Here is a 20,019-nt window from a genome sequence, read left to right on the forward strand (position 1 = left end):
ACTCAGCACCAACTCACGAATGGGTGAGTGGTCTCTTTGTACTATCCGTGAAGTCTTCGGTGAGCTATCTCCAACCAAGTCCACAATCTCATGAGGGCTCGACTCACACCATGGGGGGAGGACCGCTGCTCCAACTGGTGCTACTGGTGCCATCTTGTACCGACTCAGGCAAGCACTCATATTCGTCTGAGAAGGCGTACCACTCCCTCCAGGATGCTCTGATGGTACCGCAGCCTCCCTACCAACCGTCCTGCCACTGGTCCCAGCCTCTACTGCTACTGTGGGACTCCTGACGCCGACCGTCTGAGGCTCTGGTAGGGCTACCAATGTCGCGGCCACGTGTGGGGGAATCATAATCACTGGTGTCCGGCCCTGCCCAAAACCAAGAACCAACATTGCAAGACTGCCGCTCCAAGCAGAGTCCGAGTGGCACCTGCTACGGCCGTCTGCTGGGATAACTCACTCGGGTGTCGTGTGGCTGTCACTGTTGGCACAACTACGGGAGGTGGAGGTGTGGCTGTCTGCGCAACTGCAGAAGATGTAGCCCCCGTCTCCTCCTCCACCTGCTGTCCGCCTCTACCCACCATCCTAAAACTACTCTCGGTGGCCTGTGACGTATCTACGGAGTCCTCCTCTGCACTGGCCTCCTCACTCGGGTCACTAGGCTCAGACTGCGACTCTGTCTCGGACTCTGACACCACCACCACAGCGCCAGATGTTTGCCCTATAGGCGAGCAATTTAAGACATACAGACAAAATACTTAACGAGAAACAGTAATGCCATAGATACCAGACAATAATATTAAGCCAACAGAAAAGATACCATTTCATTCATAATTGTGATACTGACAAGTTACATTACATGGTATATAAAGGTACCGAGGGGGTGCGAGGGACAACCGTCGCACCTGTAACTACCAACCCTCGGTTACATTACTAACAAAGTACTTCCCAATTAATTACTGTTTATTCCCGTACGTACAATATTACCGCCAACGTATCCAACATCAAGTCAGAGGCATCATCAAATTGTCTTTTATTTGCATCTACATCCAGTATTGGATCGCCCTTTAGAGCAGCTGCCTTATTGGCATAGAATTGGTGGCATATAAGTAAAGCTTGCAGTCAGGAACAGCCCATACCATTGCGTGCTTCTAAAGTCTGAATCAGAAACAGCAATTACATTATCTCTATAAGTGAGTGATATTGAGAAGACCATTGCATACTTCTAGAGTCCAGATCAGAAACAGTAACTTAGCTTCATTGCTATAATCGATAGAAAGGGAAGACTTACAACATTTTAATATTGCTATATCAGGAATGGCTATAAGCAATTGAGAGATAACTTGCAACATAGTTTACATTGTTGTATCAGGAAAAGTGGAGTAAACTCCATCATTGCAGGTTGGAGTATATTAGAGAACATCTTTGCATAATTCCCTTTGCCATATCAGAGACAGCAAGATATCCCATCTTATTCATCAACAAGAATATCTAAGATATTCATTGCACCCCTTAATATGTGATTAAGATTATCATAATAAGATATTCATCGACAAGTAGTATCAATTGTATATCTTTAAGATAAACATTTATAAGCAAATCATAATATATCATTTTTATACTAAGTGGTATCAATTATCGTCAATATAAAATTACAAAGGATTTTTAGAGTCTTTGATTGGAAAAGGTCTCTTGCAATTGATTTTGAGAGTTAGTCCCTTATTCCATAGAATTTACATAAGGGGACATTACTATACATATTACATATACATATATATACATATATATACATATACATACATACATACATACATATACATACATACATACATACATACATACATATCTATGTATGTATGTATGTATGTACTACATACTATATGTATGTATGCATGTATGTATGTATATATGTATACATACATATTATATATGTATGTATGTATGTATACATACATACATACATACATATTATATATGTATGTATGTATTATATATATCTATGTATATGTGTGTGTGTATGTGCGTGCGCGCATGTGCTTATTGTCCCTCAATACTTTCATTCAATCTTATTCAATGTGATGCTCATCAAAATTTAACATTTACTACCTTATTTACTACTAAGTGAACCATTTAAGGATTTTAGCCTTGTGGAGGATGTTGGTTAGCCTATAGACCATGTAAGATGTTAGAAAAATGGAATTGCAATCCTAGAAGAAAATTCAAGATCGGTGAGTGTTTACTGTTATATCTGATAAATTAAATACAAGAAGTAACAATACAAATGACAATGCATAACAGATACAGGAGCAAAATATATCTTTATTCTTACATGAATTTATTAATTTATTACATAGAGGAAGACCATAGATGACCGGCCAAGGATTACAATTGATCTGACTCTATCATGCTACCTTCCTTGATGATACACAACATATTTAAAGTACTCGACAATTGCCAAGAGTAACACAATAGTCAACCAACCGATACATATAACTACCCGTTAGTGACAACAAACCTAATTTGTACAATTAATACATTGCCGGATAACCAGTATTACCAAACATAAAAATAGGCCTTGTATGCCGACTACAATGATGTATCTGAATTGAAGGTTTGATTGGAATTTGTAAATAGCAATACATTGATTAGTGTCACGACACTGTAATACTAGTGCTTTATTTGTTTCCTAAGTTATTTTGTTTCTTTAGCCTAAATGTAGCTCGAATTCCAGTGCTATTTGTGTTTTTTTTTCACTTTGCAAGTGGATGAGGTTGGGTCTTTGTAGTGTGCTTATTTCCATGAGAGGCATGACTGCAGAATAACATAATATGGGGGCATTGACAAATGAAAATCTGGTCTGAACATACACGTGAGAGTCAGAGAAATTATTTTTCCTCCAATCAATGTGGTAGCAACACATAAGTTGCATTGGTATTAGAATATAATGGATTTTGTTAAGAGGGGGTTGATTCTTATAACAAACTGGTTAGCTTCTTACACAATCCACTTGCTTTACCATATTGAATATGTACAATGAACCTTCTAGTGGCTTCTGACAAATCTACCAACATATTTGGATTGATGAGATACAATGAACCTTTTGACAAGGCATATCCCCATGTAATGTATACTATATAGTACAATGTTATTGCTTGATAACATTACAAGTATGAACTTTAGAAAAAAATAACTTATTGTAATGTCCCTGACTTGTATTGGTCAAGATTCAGAGGTCAATGACTTCTACAATATCCTTAGATAGATAAGTATTATCTAATCTGATCCCAATTAGCCAAGTATTTTAATATATATAGTGACTAAATAGGTTTTAAAGAGCGGAGTTCCAATAGATGGATATCAGATTTGTAATAACCAAAGGTTAGCTTGAGTGACCAATCTGATTTGGAATTGAGAGATTGATCCATATAGACCAGAAAATTCTAATCTGAGCTAGGTGAATACTATTTAACTGATGAGCCAACTTTTTATGCATAGGCGAACATGTGCCAATATCAATAACAATGCCAAGTATTAATATGAATCTGTTGATGTGTTTATTATGCACTTTATACACAGAATAAAATACCAAGGTACCATATCCTCTCTTGGACAAAGACCTCTCGGATGCTAAACAATGTGATCAAATGAGACGAGTCCAAGGTTCCGACAGTCAGGTCTTGACATTATACATGAATAGACTCAATGATTGTGATGTGATTTGCTGGAATCACAAGGGGGACTTATGTTGAACCTGAATGTTTGAATGTTGCTGGAACATGGATGTTTACTTGACTTAAAACAAAAGGCAAAAGAGAGGGTTTAGGGAGTCTAATCTAATTCCTAGAATGTAAGAGACTGAATGATTTAGTGAAACTCTACTAGACTTTGCTTTGACATGCAAATAACAACTCCACAAAGCTAGTATGATCTTCTAAGGTAAGCCAATGATGTTCAAATCATCACCAACAACATAGACAGCATCAATGTTATGCATATCAATGGGTGAGTAGCAATCAAAGTTGAGCTTGAATAAAGAGTTGAGTTGACCATACAAATTATTTAGCAATCAGCAAAATGCAAGTAGTATGAACATGCGCATTTCACCATTAATCATCCACAATGAACATGAAAATAAATGAGAAGTATAGATCATGCAAATGTTGAATCAACACATAAAATTCACCATGTCTTCAATGAACATAATATGCTTCTTGCAACCAAGTCTTGACAACAAGCTCTTTTTCTCCTACTCTACTCTAGCTATTTGCTAATAATCTACCTGCTAACTATTAACCTTTACAAATGAGAGAGTGGAGCTTTATATAGTGCTTTTAATACAATTGAATGGCCTGCATCAAATTCAAATCAATGGCCAAGATTGAAAGATAGAAACCTTAATTTAGAGCTTGTTAGACCCATTACATAGCATTTAATGCTTGACCAATGATAAAATTTCAATAAATGGGACACATGTCCTTCCTTGAATGCTAACCAATGAATGATCAGGTTAGGTACATCGAACTTTGTGCCTCCACATGTGGTAGTTATCCTCCTTGTTGGATGAGTCAAGTGCATTGAATTTGGATGCCTTGACTTGGGAGGATGTGATTGGGTTGATGATGACTGGGCACCACCTCAGCTTACTCTTCTTGTAACTCATCACAAGTATTTGTGATTCTGGCAATATCTTTTGATACTCAACATTTCCAAGCACCTGATGTGATGATGGTGGGTACTCCCAAATTGCCTTATTTTCTAACTTTGATTAACTCTTCTAGAACTATCTCCTTGATTCCCTTACACAATTTGGCTTCTTGACTTGGGAATTCTTTCTTGGTGCACTGCATTTCACCCTTTATACCTGAGTTAATCCTGAGTCCCATCACCTTGAAGCCTAGTCTTGGATTACTTGCTTGCTATACCAGCAATGATTCATGGATTTCTGAAGGAAATTCAAGATTGTAATAAGGTCTTATCCCTACGTCAATTCTCCTCCGTGTTGCAATATCTCTGTTAACTCTCTCCTATGTGCTGAAGCTTTCAACCTTGATGTTGTTGTAGGGCCCTTTGTGCATACATGACTTGAACCTCAACTTCTTTAAGTTGTAGCTACCTTTCACTTACTACCTTCACTCTCTTGCATGTCTAGACCTTTGCTGCTCTTGTTGACTCAACCTTGAAGTATGCTGATCCTTGCCCTGGTGATGTTATCTTGCATTTGATTCCTCAATTCTTGAATATCTTGATGACTCCAAGTTGCAATGTCTTCTCTCCATCATTCCACGTGTTTACTTCCTACATCAGACCTTGATATTGCTGGCAGCCAGTCCTTCATTTGATCACCTGCAACAACAAACAATATTTCATCAACCACATATGGTATATATAGATTTCATACATTTTCCAAGTGTTCTAACTTGATATTTCTTCCTAATGAGGGTGAAATGATGCTCTGATTTCTGACTTTGTCTGATTTTGTAATGTTTTAAGGTCCGACTGAGGCTTTCAGTCTGAGACTTCACCTCTTAGAGGTCTGATTGGTGTTTCCACCATGTGCTTTACAAACTTGCTGCAGGTCTGATTTTCATCTATTTGCCTTTCAATTTTGCAAAATTTGCTTCAATAATGGTTATATGTTGCTGTGGCAATCCCAAAATTTTCTATCTCACAGAGGTTTGCTGATTAAAACCACAGAAATCGTTTCCTTTTCAATACTGCAAGCTTGATGATCACTGATGTTGGAGGATTTTGCTGTTTCAAGTATGAAATTCGCTGCCTTATGGTGATAAATTTGCTGATCTTGGAAGACGATTTGTTTGCTGATGGAGGAGATTGCTGATGGCTGAAAGAGAGAAATCGCTTGTGATGGTTGATCAAATGAAATGATCAACCATCCTATATAGGTGCCCTAGCTTGAAGGCATGCCTCTTCACCAATAGAGACAACCTATCATTTGGAATACTTCATTTAATGTTTTTTCAATTTAAATTTCCAATGCTAAGGCCGATGTTGGATCTCTTTTTAAATTTTGAATTAAAACATTTAACTCAAAGCGGGCCCATCCTTGCAAACTTTAGTGCTCAACATGTGTCAATTGTCATCATTGGCCGTGGATTAGGGGGTCACTGGAAATGTACATAGGAGGTCTAGGCTTTTAGGGGTGAATTGGAAATGGTGATCATGGTGGCTGGGCTTTTGACCACTCACTGGAAGTGCCTTAGAGCTGGCCAGACTTTTTGATGCTAACTGGAAGTGAAACATGGCCGGGGTTTTGAGCAACAAGTGGAAATGCCTTGGAGATAAGCCGTGGATTTTGGTAGCCAGTGGAAGTGGTGACTTCCTTTCTTCTTTGCTTTCATTTCTTCATTAGCCTTAGTCATTGATCAAACATTCAAATCATCCTTCCATTTCCTCACCAATGCAAATTTTGTCATCGCTCAAGCATTAAGACAAGCTATATAATCATCATTGCTTCTCCTTAGGCCGGGCTTTTAATAGCCAAGTGGAAATAGTCCAAGACAGGTTGGGGATTTTAAGTGCAAGTGGAAGTCATCCAAGGTAGGTCAGGCTTTTAAGGGGGCATTGGAAATGGTGACTTCCTTCATCATTAGTATCACTTGCTCAATGAATCATTCAAGGCATCTGTATTTTCCCCTGCTAGGTAGACTACATAGGCTTTACTCAACGTTATCTGTCAAAATCTTCAAGCGTTCAACTTCTAGCAAGCATGGATCTCAGTGAGTGAGGGGCATGTGTATTTAAGCCGGGCTTTTGATAGCCAAGTGGAAGTAGGCTAGGGGTGGCTGGACTTTTGGGCCTCAAGTGGAAGTGAAGCAAACAAATTTGTGGATTTGGGGGCTAAGTGGAAATGCCTTGGCTTATTCCATTTTGCTGATTATAAAACTTATCTCATCTATTTCAAGAGCTCCCTATTCTATCGATCAAGGTAACATCGTCATCATCACTTGGGCCTGCACCTATCACTTGAGCATTTAGAGCTAAGAAGGCCTCAAACTAGCCTGGAGGAAGACTAGACTTGATCACTTCCTGACAATATAAGGCATTGCACCTCCTACAAGCAAAAGGTTAAGAACACTAAAACTACTGCCAATTTAGACGACTAAACTAAGACAACTAACCTACGGCCAGCCTGGTGAGGAGCACTTGGGCTACAATGATGCATCACAAAAGCTTTTATCATGTTTTGTTTTTGTGTTGACTCAAGTTGTAATAAGGTCCTAAGGACCATTTGCAATCAATTCTAGTCATTTGTAATCACTTCAAATCAATTTGTAAGGCCATTGGTGCCATTGGAGTCATGTAAGCCTACAAGGCTCTAGTTGGGTCAAAGTTGGTCAACTCCCTCAAATGTACCCAAATGGGGTGAAAATGATGTAATTGGTCTTATAATGTCTATTTTAGCATGTTCTAGGGGTAGGAACCAAGTTTTGAGTCATTTGGTCAAGTATGGCAAAAGTTGCTGAAAGTTGCTTGTCAACGTCTAGCAATTTTCTTATGTAATAAGGTTTTTATGAATCCCAACTACCCAAATCAGTTGGAGGCCATTAGGAGAGGTTGGGAGGATGTTAAATAGCCTCATTTTGTTCTGAGGTAGGTTGTTGATTCTTTTTGTACGGAAACAAGGTGAGTCCAATAAGATTTTGAAGCTTTTTCTCTGCAATTTTCTGAAAAAGTGCTGCGAAAACGTTCATATCTTTCTTGTATGGATGAATTGGGATGTGACACCGGTGCCATTTGAAATCTCTGCGAATCCCCTTTCCATTGATATCAAGTGTGTTGATTTTCATCAAGTTTTGAGCATTTGGTGACCTATTTTCTAAAATCTGCCCAGAAACCCTAGTTTGAAAGGTTTGACTAGGGTTTTGACAATATGTATGCATTCCACCGTTGGAAAATTATAAAAATTGGTGGAATGATAGATGAGGGAGTTCTCCAGATGGGTTTTTGTTCATTTTTGAAGGGATCAAGTTTTGAGGCACTCTTGAGGCGTTGATTGCCTAACATCGTCATGTGTTAGGCCAAATTAGCACAATTAAGGCTAGGGTCTTGGATTATGGTGACCAAACAAAGTTGTATGATGCCAAAACCTGTGAAATCTATCTATTTTGGCCATGCCCTTGCTGTTGGAAGTGGTGTGTTGAGTGGAGGAGTTGTTTTTGATGCTCTTGCTTTGTAAACGAGCCCTAATTGGAGTCCTAAAACTAGGACAGTCATACTTTTGGCTCTATTAGTCTGAAGAAACCTCACTCGGGAGTCACATATGTCATCATGCTCCATGTTTCAGGTCTGAACAAAGTCTCATTTCATGTCCATGGTCAAGGATTTGCAAGCCAAAGTTTAGTTTTGGTCTAGGAGACCTAGTAGGCGTTGGCGAAGGGAGTGAGTTAGTATGTGGAAACTACTCAATGTTAAGGGTTGGAATGAATAGTTTAATGGTTCCCAATGCTCAAAACTTGTTTAAGGACAGAAATTTCATGTCTTGGAAGGCCTGCCCTTTTGCTGCCCTTTGTGATCCAATTGGAATGCTCCTATGTCACCCAGTAGGATGGTCATTGAAGTATCTTGTAACCTCAATGTTTTGTCGGATTTGTAAAACCTCCTTTTGATGTTGTATTTATCCTAATTGTCTCTGCGTCACAGCCTTAAACCACACACACTAAGCAACATATTAAGCCTAGAGAATGTCAATCAACTTTGAGTGTTTAACACTTTTAAGCCTAGAAGTCAAAGCTTTGTGTGATTTAAGCCATCTGCTAACCTACGAGCAAAAAGTGGGAGTCCCCGTTTGCAATGGGGCGATCTGTGAAAACGTCACAATAGAATCCTCTTAGATAATAAAGGTTGATTAATTCTCTTGTGACCAGTCTCAAGAAGAGACCAATTGATGTTGTCCTTATTTGATATAAGCTTGATTATTCCATGAAATATTATGAAGTAGCTCTCAATACAATCATACTGACAAGATGCTAAAGATCTGCAGAAGTATTTTTTTTATGTCAGCAGTATTTTTGTATGTGAATAGAATCCTTGATCGCTGTCACAACTTATTCCCTCTGTCTTCATGTGTATATACTTAGAGCTCTGTTTCTGAATTATCTCCTTGAGATCATGCAGTATTTTATGTTGGAATTTTGTTTTCAGCTCAAATTTGCATGAAGCTTGATATGGAAATTGTACACAAAAAATAAGGTGTAGAGCAATTAAGAAATTGTGAAATCTTAACACAAACGCAATGATATCTTTGCATATTGTTACATATAGAGAGGGGCAAGGTTTGAACCATGTTACTAATTATTCATTAACTCTTATAGTCAAACACTTTATAGGAGTTCAGTGTTGGATCTAATCCAATTGGAATACGATACTAAATAAAAATTTTTAGTGACAAAAGGTACACTCCACAAGAAAATGGGTTAAGCTTTGATTTGGTTGAGGACATCTACATCTAGATAATGATAAAATTTGCAAGAGGTAAGGTGACATGCCAAAGTTACCATCAACTTGTCAACTTTATTTATTTTTAAGTTGGCGAGGATCATGATTCAGACTACCACATGCTTGTTAGGATGTGTCGGTTCTCCCAATTGATTACCCAAAATCCTCTAAGGATTAGCCAACTCTTATGCTTGAAGACTTGGGGCAGTTGCCAACGAACATGAAATAACTACAAAGTTGATTTCCTTGGCACTAATGGTTCTGCAAGACCAGGGAGGGTAGTCCTTCAACAATACCTACCGATTTACTCAATTAATTAATTGGGTATTGTAAAACAGAGACGCTCTCACACAAATGGACCAAGAAAAACATGAAATATTCAATGAATTTGGCTTAAACTCTTGGATAATAACTTTGCTGGTTCTGAGAACATATAAATTAATATTTACTTAAAAACATATTGAAAATAAATGTATGATTTGTCATTTTGATTATTGAAAATACAATACTTCTTGGACCAGTGCCTTCCTAGGGTACAGAGTCAGTTTGTAGAGAGCAAACAACATCTATCTAGCGAATTTGTTTTTAACCAGTGACTTAACAGTATTAATGCCTTACATTAACACCCCCCATTATGGAATCCATTACAGTTCTTCTCTAGATCCTTGGTATTCTACCCAAACCCTTATGTCCTATTCAAAGCAATTTAATATTCTACTTGAAAAGAAGCGAACAACGGAACATACACCATTTAAATATTATAGAGCTGAAACAAATAATACTTGCTCATTATATTTCAAAAGATGTTGAGTACAATATCATGGAGAGTCGGAGACAATTATAGCAGAAACAATAATAAATTTCTCTGTAATCTGACTAAAAGATTTGCTATACAGATATTGCAGTGAACAGAATACTACTTTCTACTATAACACCTATACTTGACACTTTTACATAAGGACCTAACCTGATAACCTTTTTCAGAATCCCAGAATTCCTTTTTATAGAAACAAGGGAGTAAACAAGCTTAAAGACATGTACACGTCATATTTTCATTTGACATTCACATTACAAAAAGAATTAGCTTCACTAGAGGACAAACTAGCACTTTATGTTTGCTGCAGAGAATGTTTAGGTTGTTGGAGATGAATACACCATCATACAAACTGATTATGTACCAGGTCCCAAAGTCAAGTACTTCTGATGTGGCAAAATGGTTGTTGACTGAGACCAATTGAAATGAAAATCAAATTCATTTTCATTTTACTTCATTTTAAATCTTAGAAACACCATGTGAAAGGAAATGGTGGACCCTAGTCATGTGACCATTATACTCATCCCCTAGGAGTCCCTTTATCACTGTTGTAACCATATTCCAGCTTGGAGAGTGCATCCAAAAATGAACCCATTTTATCAAAATTTGTTTCTTCATTTGTACTTATTTCTGGAAACATGAGGGGAAGGATTTTGGCGAATTTTGCTTTCCATTTAATACTATCTTTCATACTCCCATCCCCCGTCCAAATTGGAGGCATATGATACACTCTCAGTCCCTCAAATTCAGTTAATTCTCTATTGATAAAACCATGGTATTGCTGTCACAAAAGTTTGCACCCTTGCTGAGCTATCGACTCAACAACCTCATGAAACATGGAAACAACCCCAAAGTGTGGGACCTTGCGCAAGGGGTTGAATCTCCGGAGAAGGCCGACTTCCTTCCTAATCCAGGTGCAGGTGTTGAACCAACCCAACACTTCAAATCCTACTTCTAAACTTATTCTAACAACTTGTAGGAGAAAAAAGGTGAGAAAATGCAAAAAGTAAAGAGATGATGCACCAAGATAAGAGATGTCTCTCTCCCTACTTTGGAATGACACAAAGAATCAATCAAAATATCCCGGAGATGCACAAACTTCAATTGCATGAATGACACCAAACACATGTATGCAGGTTAGGGTTTGTTGAAAGTCAAAAGAAAAGAAGGTTTCCCACAAGTCAGAAATATGTTAACACAACATATATGTGAGAGAAAGCCACAAAACACACTTATCATGAAGATAAGAAAACATACACAACATGCATAAGTCGAAGTGAGGCAAGAATGATGATTTCGATTCATTTTGAGGCCAATGGCCAAACTTATAGTTGTAGAAATGCAAGAAATATACAAGTCTTCAAGAGAAGTGAAAGAGTAGAAGATAGCTCAAACTAGTAGGGAGAGAACCCTTTACAATGAGGCCCAACAACCTATTTATAGAAAACTGGTCATAGAGAAGAAACCAACAGTCAAAGAGGGGAAACCCTGACTCTAGTGCATATAGGAGAATGCCATTTTGAGAATATAGGGAAGTGGCCAAATCTGACATGATTGTGCATGCACAAAACTTGACCATACCTTGACAAGGCAATCTCAAGAAGGAAAGTACATTTGGAAGGTGGATTGCTTGAAATGAAAACCATCAAGCAACCATAAATAGGCATGGCCTTGGACTCCACTTGATGGCAACTTGCAAAATACATTAAATGCGCCTATGTAGCTCCACGAATTGAAGTAGACAAATTGCAGGGGTTGGTGAAGCATTAAGAGCCTTAAGTGTTGATCATGCCATTTGGAAGTGTTGTTGATCATCGGAGATTAGGCATCGGGCCTTCAGGAAACCAACACTAAGGATGAGGAGTCAGGAACCTTGGAGTTTGAAAGACCGAAGGGACAAGAAGGAGGTAGGAGAGGGGTTTTGGGGTTTGGGGAAACAGTCTAATGCTTACCAAAAAGAGTAAGGGTTAGACTGGTTCCCCCAAAATTCGAATTGGACAAAGGAAGGGATTTCGGATGTCAGGGTTTAGGGAAACGGTCTTACGCGTACCAAAAGAGTAAGGGTTAGATCAATTCCTCAAATTCTTAAATCTGAAATCTGTAATCCGAGGAATTAAGCGTGATTCAATGACAACTAAGCATAGGTGGACCACCATATCGGGTGATAGGGTTGACAAGAAGCCATATTGCAGTTTTGCGGGAATGATAATTGCTTTAGGACAAGACTTGTGAAATTGTGATGCAATCAAATTGCACCATGTGGACAAGGGTGGAGACCACCTACAGGGGGCTAACAAGGATGACTTAAGTTATTTAAATTGCATGTGCTTGAACTAGGAACATTAGGAAACTTGTTGACAAAGGGGCCAGTTAACACACAACTTAAAAGTCTCCATGAATCAAATTAAGTGAAGAGACAACTAGTTCAATAAATCAATGTGAAAATAGAGGATAAAGCACATGACCATGCAAAGGGTTTAGGGTTCTAGGACAAATAGGCCAAACAAACACTGAGAGACTTAGACAAACCCTAAAATTTTGAAAAAACACTACTAGTATGCTTCGATTCAGAGCTTGATTTTAGACAATTAGGGGATTTGATAAGAGTTGCTGAAATTTAAGGAGTACATCTAACTCTAGGAGAAATCACCCTAGCCATGTGATTCCTAACAATGTCATCTCTTGTTTGCATAGTTGTCATGAACATTTTTTGCTCTATTGTTCATTGGATCTAGAAGAGTTTATGTAGAAGGGGTGTATTGTTAAGCAATAGTGACATGCGTATTAGGGGTTTTGGGAACACATATTTAGGATGATGAAAATTTTTCTCAATTTTGAGAATGCTTAGGGAAGATAATTTAAGTAGTAGTTGAAATTTTACTAGTTATTGATGAGCACACACTTATGATGGTGGGGGGGGGGGGGGGGGGTGAATCAATATAAGCCAAATGTTTACTTATTTTTTAATTTAACAACCACGAAAATAGCAAACACACAAGATCCATGCAATTAAGAACACAATATTTACGTGGAAATTCTTTCACGGAGATATCACAGAGGACTGCTTGGATCTACTATCCACATTCAGCCACGACAATAATTAAATGATCTTACAATGTTTGTAGGCGCCAACCCACTAGAGATACCAATCCCCCCTTATAGAATTTACAAGAACCAACCTATTAGAGGCACCAATCCCCACAACCAAGCATCAGCTCAGCAAGAGACACAAATTTCTTCTTTTAGGAGGCACCAACCTCTTCTTCAAAATTTCACCTTTTGGATGTTGTTTCTTGAATAGATGATTGACATATTTATTTGGACATCAATCCCCGGTTTACCTTCTAGTAGGTTAATTAATAACACTCTAGCGACACCCCCCCCCCCTTACTATTTCAAAGGTTCCCTTTAAAATGGTAGGGGCGGATTCCTTATTCCTGCTAAAATTCTATGGGGGTTCCAATCAAGCCCTAAATTTTTTTGGACTGGGGGTTTATTAATGAACGGCTCGCCCTACAATTCTATGGGACGGTATTAATGTGGCGGATCCTTAGAATAGTAGGGTTGATTAATTAGCCCCTTTAGAATTGTATGGGGGCCTTTAGAATGGTAGGGGCAGTCAAGACTCGATTCTAGCAGGTTAGGCCTGCAGAGGTAGATGCCATAGTGGGAAACTATAGTTGAGTTCCATGGCCCAATAGATCTAGTGAAAGTTTAATTTCTTTATCAACAAACATGCTTCAACTTTTTAGATCCCTTTGGGTGCCAAAATTTATGACATAAAACCAATAGGTTGGCCCTATAAAATTAAATCATATTAATAAAATTACATGTGTCGACCTCCAATTACTCTTTCAAAAGAATAAAATTTCATGAGTTGGCCTCCAATTACAGCCAATATAATGAACAATCTCCCAAACTTTGACATCAACAACCTTTGTCATCAATGATAATTTTTGCAACAATCTTACTCTGACATCAATGACCATATTTCCAACAATCTTACTTTTTTAACTAAACACACTTTGACATCAATTACAAAATTTGCCACAATATCCCCCTTTCTGTAACTCTCCCCATTTGACATCAATGGCAAAGGGATGTCTATTACTGTCACAAAGAATCTCCCCCTTTCTGTAACTCTCCCCATTTGACATCAATGGCAAAGGGATGTCTATTACTGTCACAAAGAATCTCCTCCTTTCTCTAATTCTTCCTTTTGACATCAATGGCATCAATCTCCCTTTTCCTATAACTCTCCCCCTTTCTAAAATTCACCAGCTAATATTTCTCTGAGTTGCCTTCTGAATACTTATCACTAAAGAATCTACAGAGCTGAAAGATAATACAATCATTAGCTTCCCTTGAAACTGTGCTTCTCCTTAAGCACGTAGAATTTCTGTCTGAGATACTCCAACTTGAGATGTTGTTTTGCTACCTCGTTGTCTTTCACTGTCTACTTCATTGAAAGAACTTGTCTGCAACATGACATTGCTGCTATGTATTTTGTCTCTGCTGTGTATTCTGCTTCTGCAACATACACTTGTGTGCAATATGACACTGCTGTTAGCATCTAAGACTGCATGCCCAATCTGCATCTGTATATGCTGCTAAAATGAAACCTTCACCACTAAGATACCACAAATCAAAGTCCAAAATGCTCTTTAGGTATTTGAACATTCATTTGACTGCTTGCACATGAGTCTCTCTTTCATAATGTTTGGCCTTGTTGCTTTCACATATAATAGGCTGCCAAACATTGACTGTTTGATTATCAAAAGTTCTTATGGCCCATTCTTCTATGCCATAACTAGCTTTAATCTGTTTGTCACATATAACATTTTTCTCCTTTGGTCTCACTGAGAATGTATAGGTTATTTGCTGTTCTATTTGCCTTGCAACTAATTTTCCTGTACATGCCGTCCTGATCTCACAACCTGATAACAATCATATTTTTCCGAATAATATCTGCTGTCATAAAAAAGGATTACAGAGATTGATATTAACAGCAACCTGGCCTCATTGAGTGTACATTTTTGATGACATTAAATACCAGCAACCAGCAGCACGCCTGAAGAGTAGTATGTGCCTAGAGAAGACAATCCAAAATTCCATGCCAAGGGTCAGAATGAACAATTAGATTTCAATGTCATCCTGCAGCAATGCAGACTTTCCTCAAACCTTGATTTGACTAGCATGCGATGAAAACGCCTGCCCAATGTGAGTGAATCGACCAACAACCGATGTACGAAGCTTTCTATACTCTTCTTTTCCCAGCAATGGAAGTTACAAATGCCTAATGAATGGCAGTCAAAGGCTCACGCCTTCTTCATAACCCAATCCACATGAATATACTTGAAATTGCCCAGCTCAGATAAAACCTTTATCGCGCAGCTATAAATATAATGAACCATGCCAACAGCAATAGAATCCATGCGAGCATCAAGTATATTATATTTGTATCAATATTGGCATTCACTCAATCACCAAATAATGCATAAAATCCACAATAAACCAAACCTCATGCCAATACACAACCTGCCTCACTTTTCTCATGACCTGCCAAGGAGTGGACCAGAAAATAGCTATCATCCACCTAAGATTGTTGTATACACCGAGCAACAAGGGCTCCATGCTTGTAAAGGAAAATTTCAAACCCCTAGCAGATATGTAAACCATAGTTGCCCAAACCATTAATATATCCATGCCCAGCTCTTGGAAGAATGGCAATATGAATAACCCAATTGCCCCGAATTCTGAAACACTTTGCCAAGCAAAAAAAACTTTGTCATTTCAAAAATTTCTGTAAAAACCTCAAACAATTTGTCTTGCATGCAAGACTTCATGAATTGGAAACCCACAATCATAGAACGCAAATTGTGTCTCTGAATGAATCACAATATTAATCAAGGAGGATCTTTCACCACAGTGAGTGATATTCTCCAAAGAGGGTTTTCGTCCTCAAGAAGTCTGAGATGAATCAAGTTCAATCCTATAGAACCACAAGGGTTTCGCAAAAGGAATTAAAATAATTTCCAGAGCCAATTGAATTCTTTAAAACTCCTTTTATAACTTTGTTGCTGAACTTTCCTAAAGATATATTTTTAAATTCACTTTTTGATAATTTAACCCATTTTGTGCTCCAAAAGATGCCTTTTATGAAATAATAATTATATTTGATCTGCAAGGTACCTTTTTTCAAGTATCGATGATTTAAAACTTTTAAGTTTCTTTCCAATGAGCTATCACACTAAGCTGCTTTTTAAAATTATTTGATAAAATTAATCAACCTTAGTGAAATAAATTATAATTAATTAAAGCTCAATAATTGACCTAAGTTGCAGAAGTTGCTGAAAAGCATTGGAATTAAAATCTGACTATACTGGAATGATACTGATGATGAATAATGATAATTGGGGTCAATCGAGTGAGCTTTCTATAAATAGAGGCTTTCTGAACACACCCGAAGCTGGAAATCACTTCAGCAAGTGCCATAGGTATCCTCAAGACCAATTGAGCTCACTACCAAACAACAAACAGCCCTGAAGAATATAACCTGCATGCTCCAATAACCTTGGAATTCCCCTCATCAAAACCAAGCTCTATTGGTCAAAAAAGGAGCTGTAAAAGCTTGAAAATCAGAATAGCTAAAAAAGGGGACATTACGGAGATAGAAGGCCATTTTACCTTTGACAATCATTCAGATCTCCTGGAGGTATTGTCTCTCTTTATTTTGCCTCAATGTTAATTGGGTTATATTTCTATCGTTATCCACCGATTGTGTGCCTTCCTTGCTTACGGGAGAAATTGAATAAAAAGTCTGAAATTTCATATTCTACGAGGGACCTAGTTCTCCCAAAAGTGGATGTGAATCGTCTGATTTGTTTGTTTCCACTAATTTGTTCATGACTTTTGTTGTTTTCCTTTTGTTTGTTAGAAGTCAAATCATCTCTGATGGTTTCAAACATAAAAATTGGTGCTAATGGGCATGGAATTGAAACTCTGAAACATTATAATGATTACTTCAAAATGTTATTCTGTTTTGGTGGCGAAGGTTAAAGTTGTGGTTTTGATAAATATGAAGATTGTTGCATGAATTTATGAGCATGTAATCTGGGAATGAACGATATTGTAATACACTGTCGAAAGCTTGTTACATAATGTGTTTTAAATGCACATTTTTGGAGAGCCCTTTTGCAATAGCACATTCTCTAGGATCTAGAAGGTAGATGATAGGCTGTCAAGAAAATTTTAATATTGCAGATTGCATTTGAAAACAAAGGGATGCAAATGGATTCTTCAGTGTTTTTTTAAAAATTATTGTTGAGATCATGAGATTAGAGGCTGGGGGGCTTTGTAAATTCTATTTCTGTTCGGATTATTCAGTGCATTGTCAACCAGCAACTGGATAAACCTTGGTGAAAGAAGCATTAAGGGAACAGTCTTGAAGAGCTCAAGTAAAACCTAGAATAAACTTTGTTTTTGAAAGTTGCAAATATTGTTTTGTTGTTTCTTTAGGCTAGATAGTTGACAAGATATAGACAATGAACTTTTCATGCTTAAGCTTTAACCTTTTAAAACATTTAGTTCTATGATGTTTTGAAGCATTCTAATGAAGATATATGCTTTTGGAATGTTTTGTGAAAATTTGGAAGTCAGTCTGAGTGAAACTTTGTTAATAATCAAATGGTTCGGGGATTTCAGTATTGTAAATTTAATGCTCTCACATGTTAGGTTGTACTTCAATTGTTTTGCTATTCTTGCAAATACTTTCGAGCAGTTGATATTTATTTTGCTGGTATTTTTCAGATTAACACATTTATGGATGTTTAGCTACAGTTAAAATGCTTTTTAGCAGTGCTTAATTTTATTTGAATTTTGTTGATCTTGCTAGGCATTACAAAAGTACACGGCACGACAACTAAGGTTTCTTTTTGTGAACCAGGCATGGGATAAGGTAAGTGAATCTTTGGTGCTTATTTTATAAAAATTAAAACTGTTTTGTTGTTGGCATAGAATCTTAGAATTGTTCTTTTTGAGAAAGTGCCATAAACTTATAATTACTCTACTCTATCATTGTCATACCTTATGCATTTCTTGTATGATTTTGAATATATTATGATCTGTTTGCATTGAAACACCAATGATACTTATATCTCAAAATGTTTTTCAAAAGATAAATCCTCGTAATGTCCCCTTTCGGCCCATTCCAACAATTTTGGAAAGTTCCATGATTCTTGGAGAATGCCAGCTTTATCAGAAAAGGATTTTGACCATTGCAGTGAACTAAGTAGTCAAGTTGAGTCCAATGGTACTTTTCAAATGAAATTTTGACATTTTGGGAGCTCTTGACACTTCTTGGAGAAATTTGCTATTTTTGGAAAGAACAAATATTCATAGAGTTCATTTTTGTGAGAGCTTAAGAATATCTTGTCAAGTTGAGTCCAATGGTACTTTTCAAATGCAATTTTGACATTTTGGGAGCTCTTGACACTTGTTGGAGAAATTTTCTATTTTTGGAAAGAACCAATTTTTGTAGAGTTCAGTTTCATGAGAGCTTAAGAATATCTTGACATGGTTGGAATTCATATTTAGTCTATTTTAATATTTTTAGTAACTTTGGTTGAAGGTGTGAAAAACAATTAAATAGTTAAGTTGTTTAAAAAGTAAAAGTTAAAAGACAATTCATGCTAATTATTTAAAATGAGCCTAAAGTCACCTTGTTGGAGGGAAAAATAAGAAGACAAATAATAATATTTTATTATTCAAAAAGGTGCTTATAAAAGGGGATTTGTAGGAAAGAAAGCTCGTTCTTGGCATTTGGTATTTTCTTGAAACCCTAGTTGTGGAGGTTGGGCAGGTTTGTTCAACAATAGCTCTAGGATGAAAACCCTATGATAAAGATTGGTTTCAGGAGTGAAAGATCTTCTCTAGCCAATACAATGTGGTTCATTCAAAGTCACGGTTCATTGCTGAAAGGATATAATTTAAGATTTATTTGTGTTGAAGTTTAGAAAACATATTTTAGATTGGTATTGTGTTGAGAGGTAAATTTATTGAGATTTGTAATCAAATAATAAATTTGTGAAGATGATAGCCGATAGGAGGGTTTGTATTTATGGATTTCTTTGAAGACACCTTTGCATATGTTTAAGTTTGGTTGAGACAAGGGTTTTATTCCAGCCGTTCAGATTTGGGAAGATTTGTTTTTATATATATTTAAAAGTGTGAGAACCAAGCTTTATTGTGGAGCAGTCCCAAGGCAGGCTGTACCAACATTGGGAAGGAGTAGCAGACCATAGACTAAGTTTTGAAGAGAATCAGATATACTTTTTGAGGATATTTGAAGTGTATTTGTTTGCATAAACCCTTTCAGTTTGGTGTTCAGCTTTAGAAAGGAGGTGTGAAGTTTGTGCTTGCTAGGTGCTGCTTTTGGAAGTGAATATTGATGATCTAAGGGGGTGGGACACTGCCTTTTTGGGGAGATGTAAGGATATATTACTATTATTTATGTTCAGATATATAGAAAATAAATTAAAGAAGACAACAGCTCTGCATTGACAGTACCATTGATTTCAGCTCAACATCAATTACTATTATTTACATTCAGTCTAAGGTCAGGAGTTGAATTTGTTATTGTCTCAGATTAAATATTGAATATAATATCTGTGCCACCTACAGAGTTATAAGTTTATTGTTTGTTGTTTCCAGTTTGGTGATGTTTTTGTTGCCTAAATTATCTCAGA

General features: G+C 37.2%; 1 protein-coding gene across 1 annotated transcript in view; it reads left to right on the forward strand.

Annotated features, from left to right (window-relative positions):
- Positions 1 to 20,019, forward strand: part of LOC131049219 (uncharacterized) — a 214,579-nt gene that overhangs the window by 115,094 nt on the left and 79,466 nt on the right. The window contains exon 13 of the mRNA XM_057983262.2: positions 18,168 to 18,230. Within this exon, the coding sequence (XP_057839245.2) occupies positions 18,168 to 18,230 (63 nt within the window). The remainder of the gene's footprint in view (positions 1 to 18,167; positions 18,231 to 20,019) is intronic.

Source organism: Cryptomeria japonica, chromosome 11 (assembly GCF_030272615.1).
Source record: "Cryptomeria japonica chromosome 11, Sugi_1.0, whole genome shotgun sequence".
In the NCBI taxonomy this organism is placed as follows: domain Eukaryota; kingdom Viridiplantae; phylum Streptophyta; class Pinopsida; order Cupressales; family Cupressaceae; genus Cryptomeria; species Cryptomeria japonica.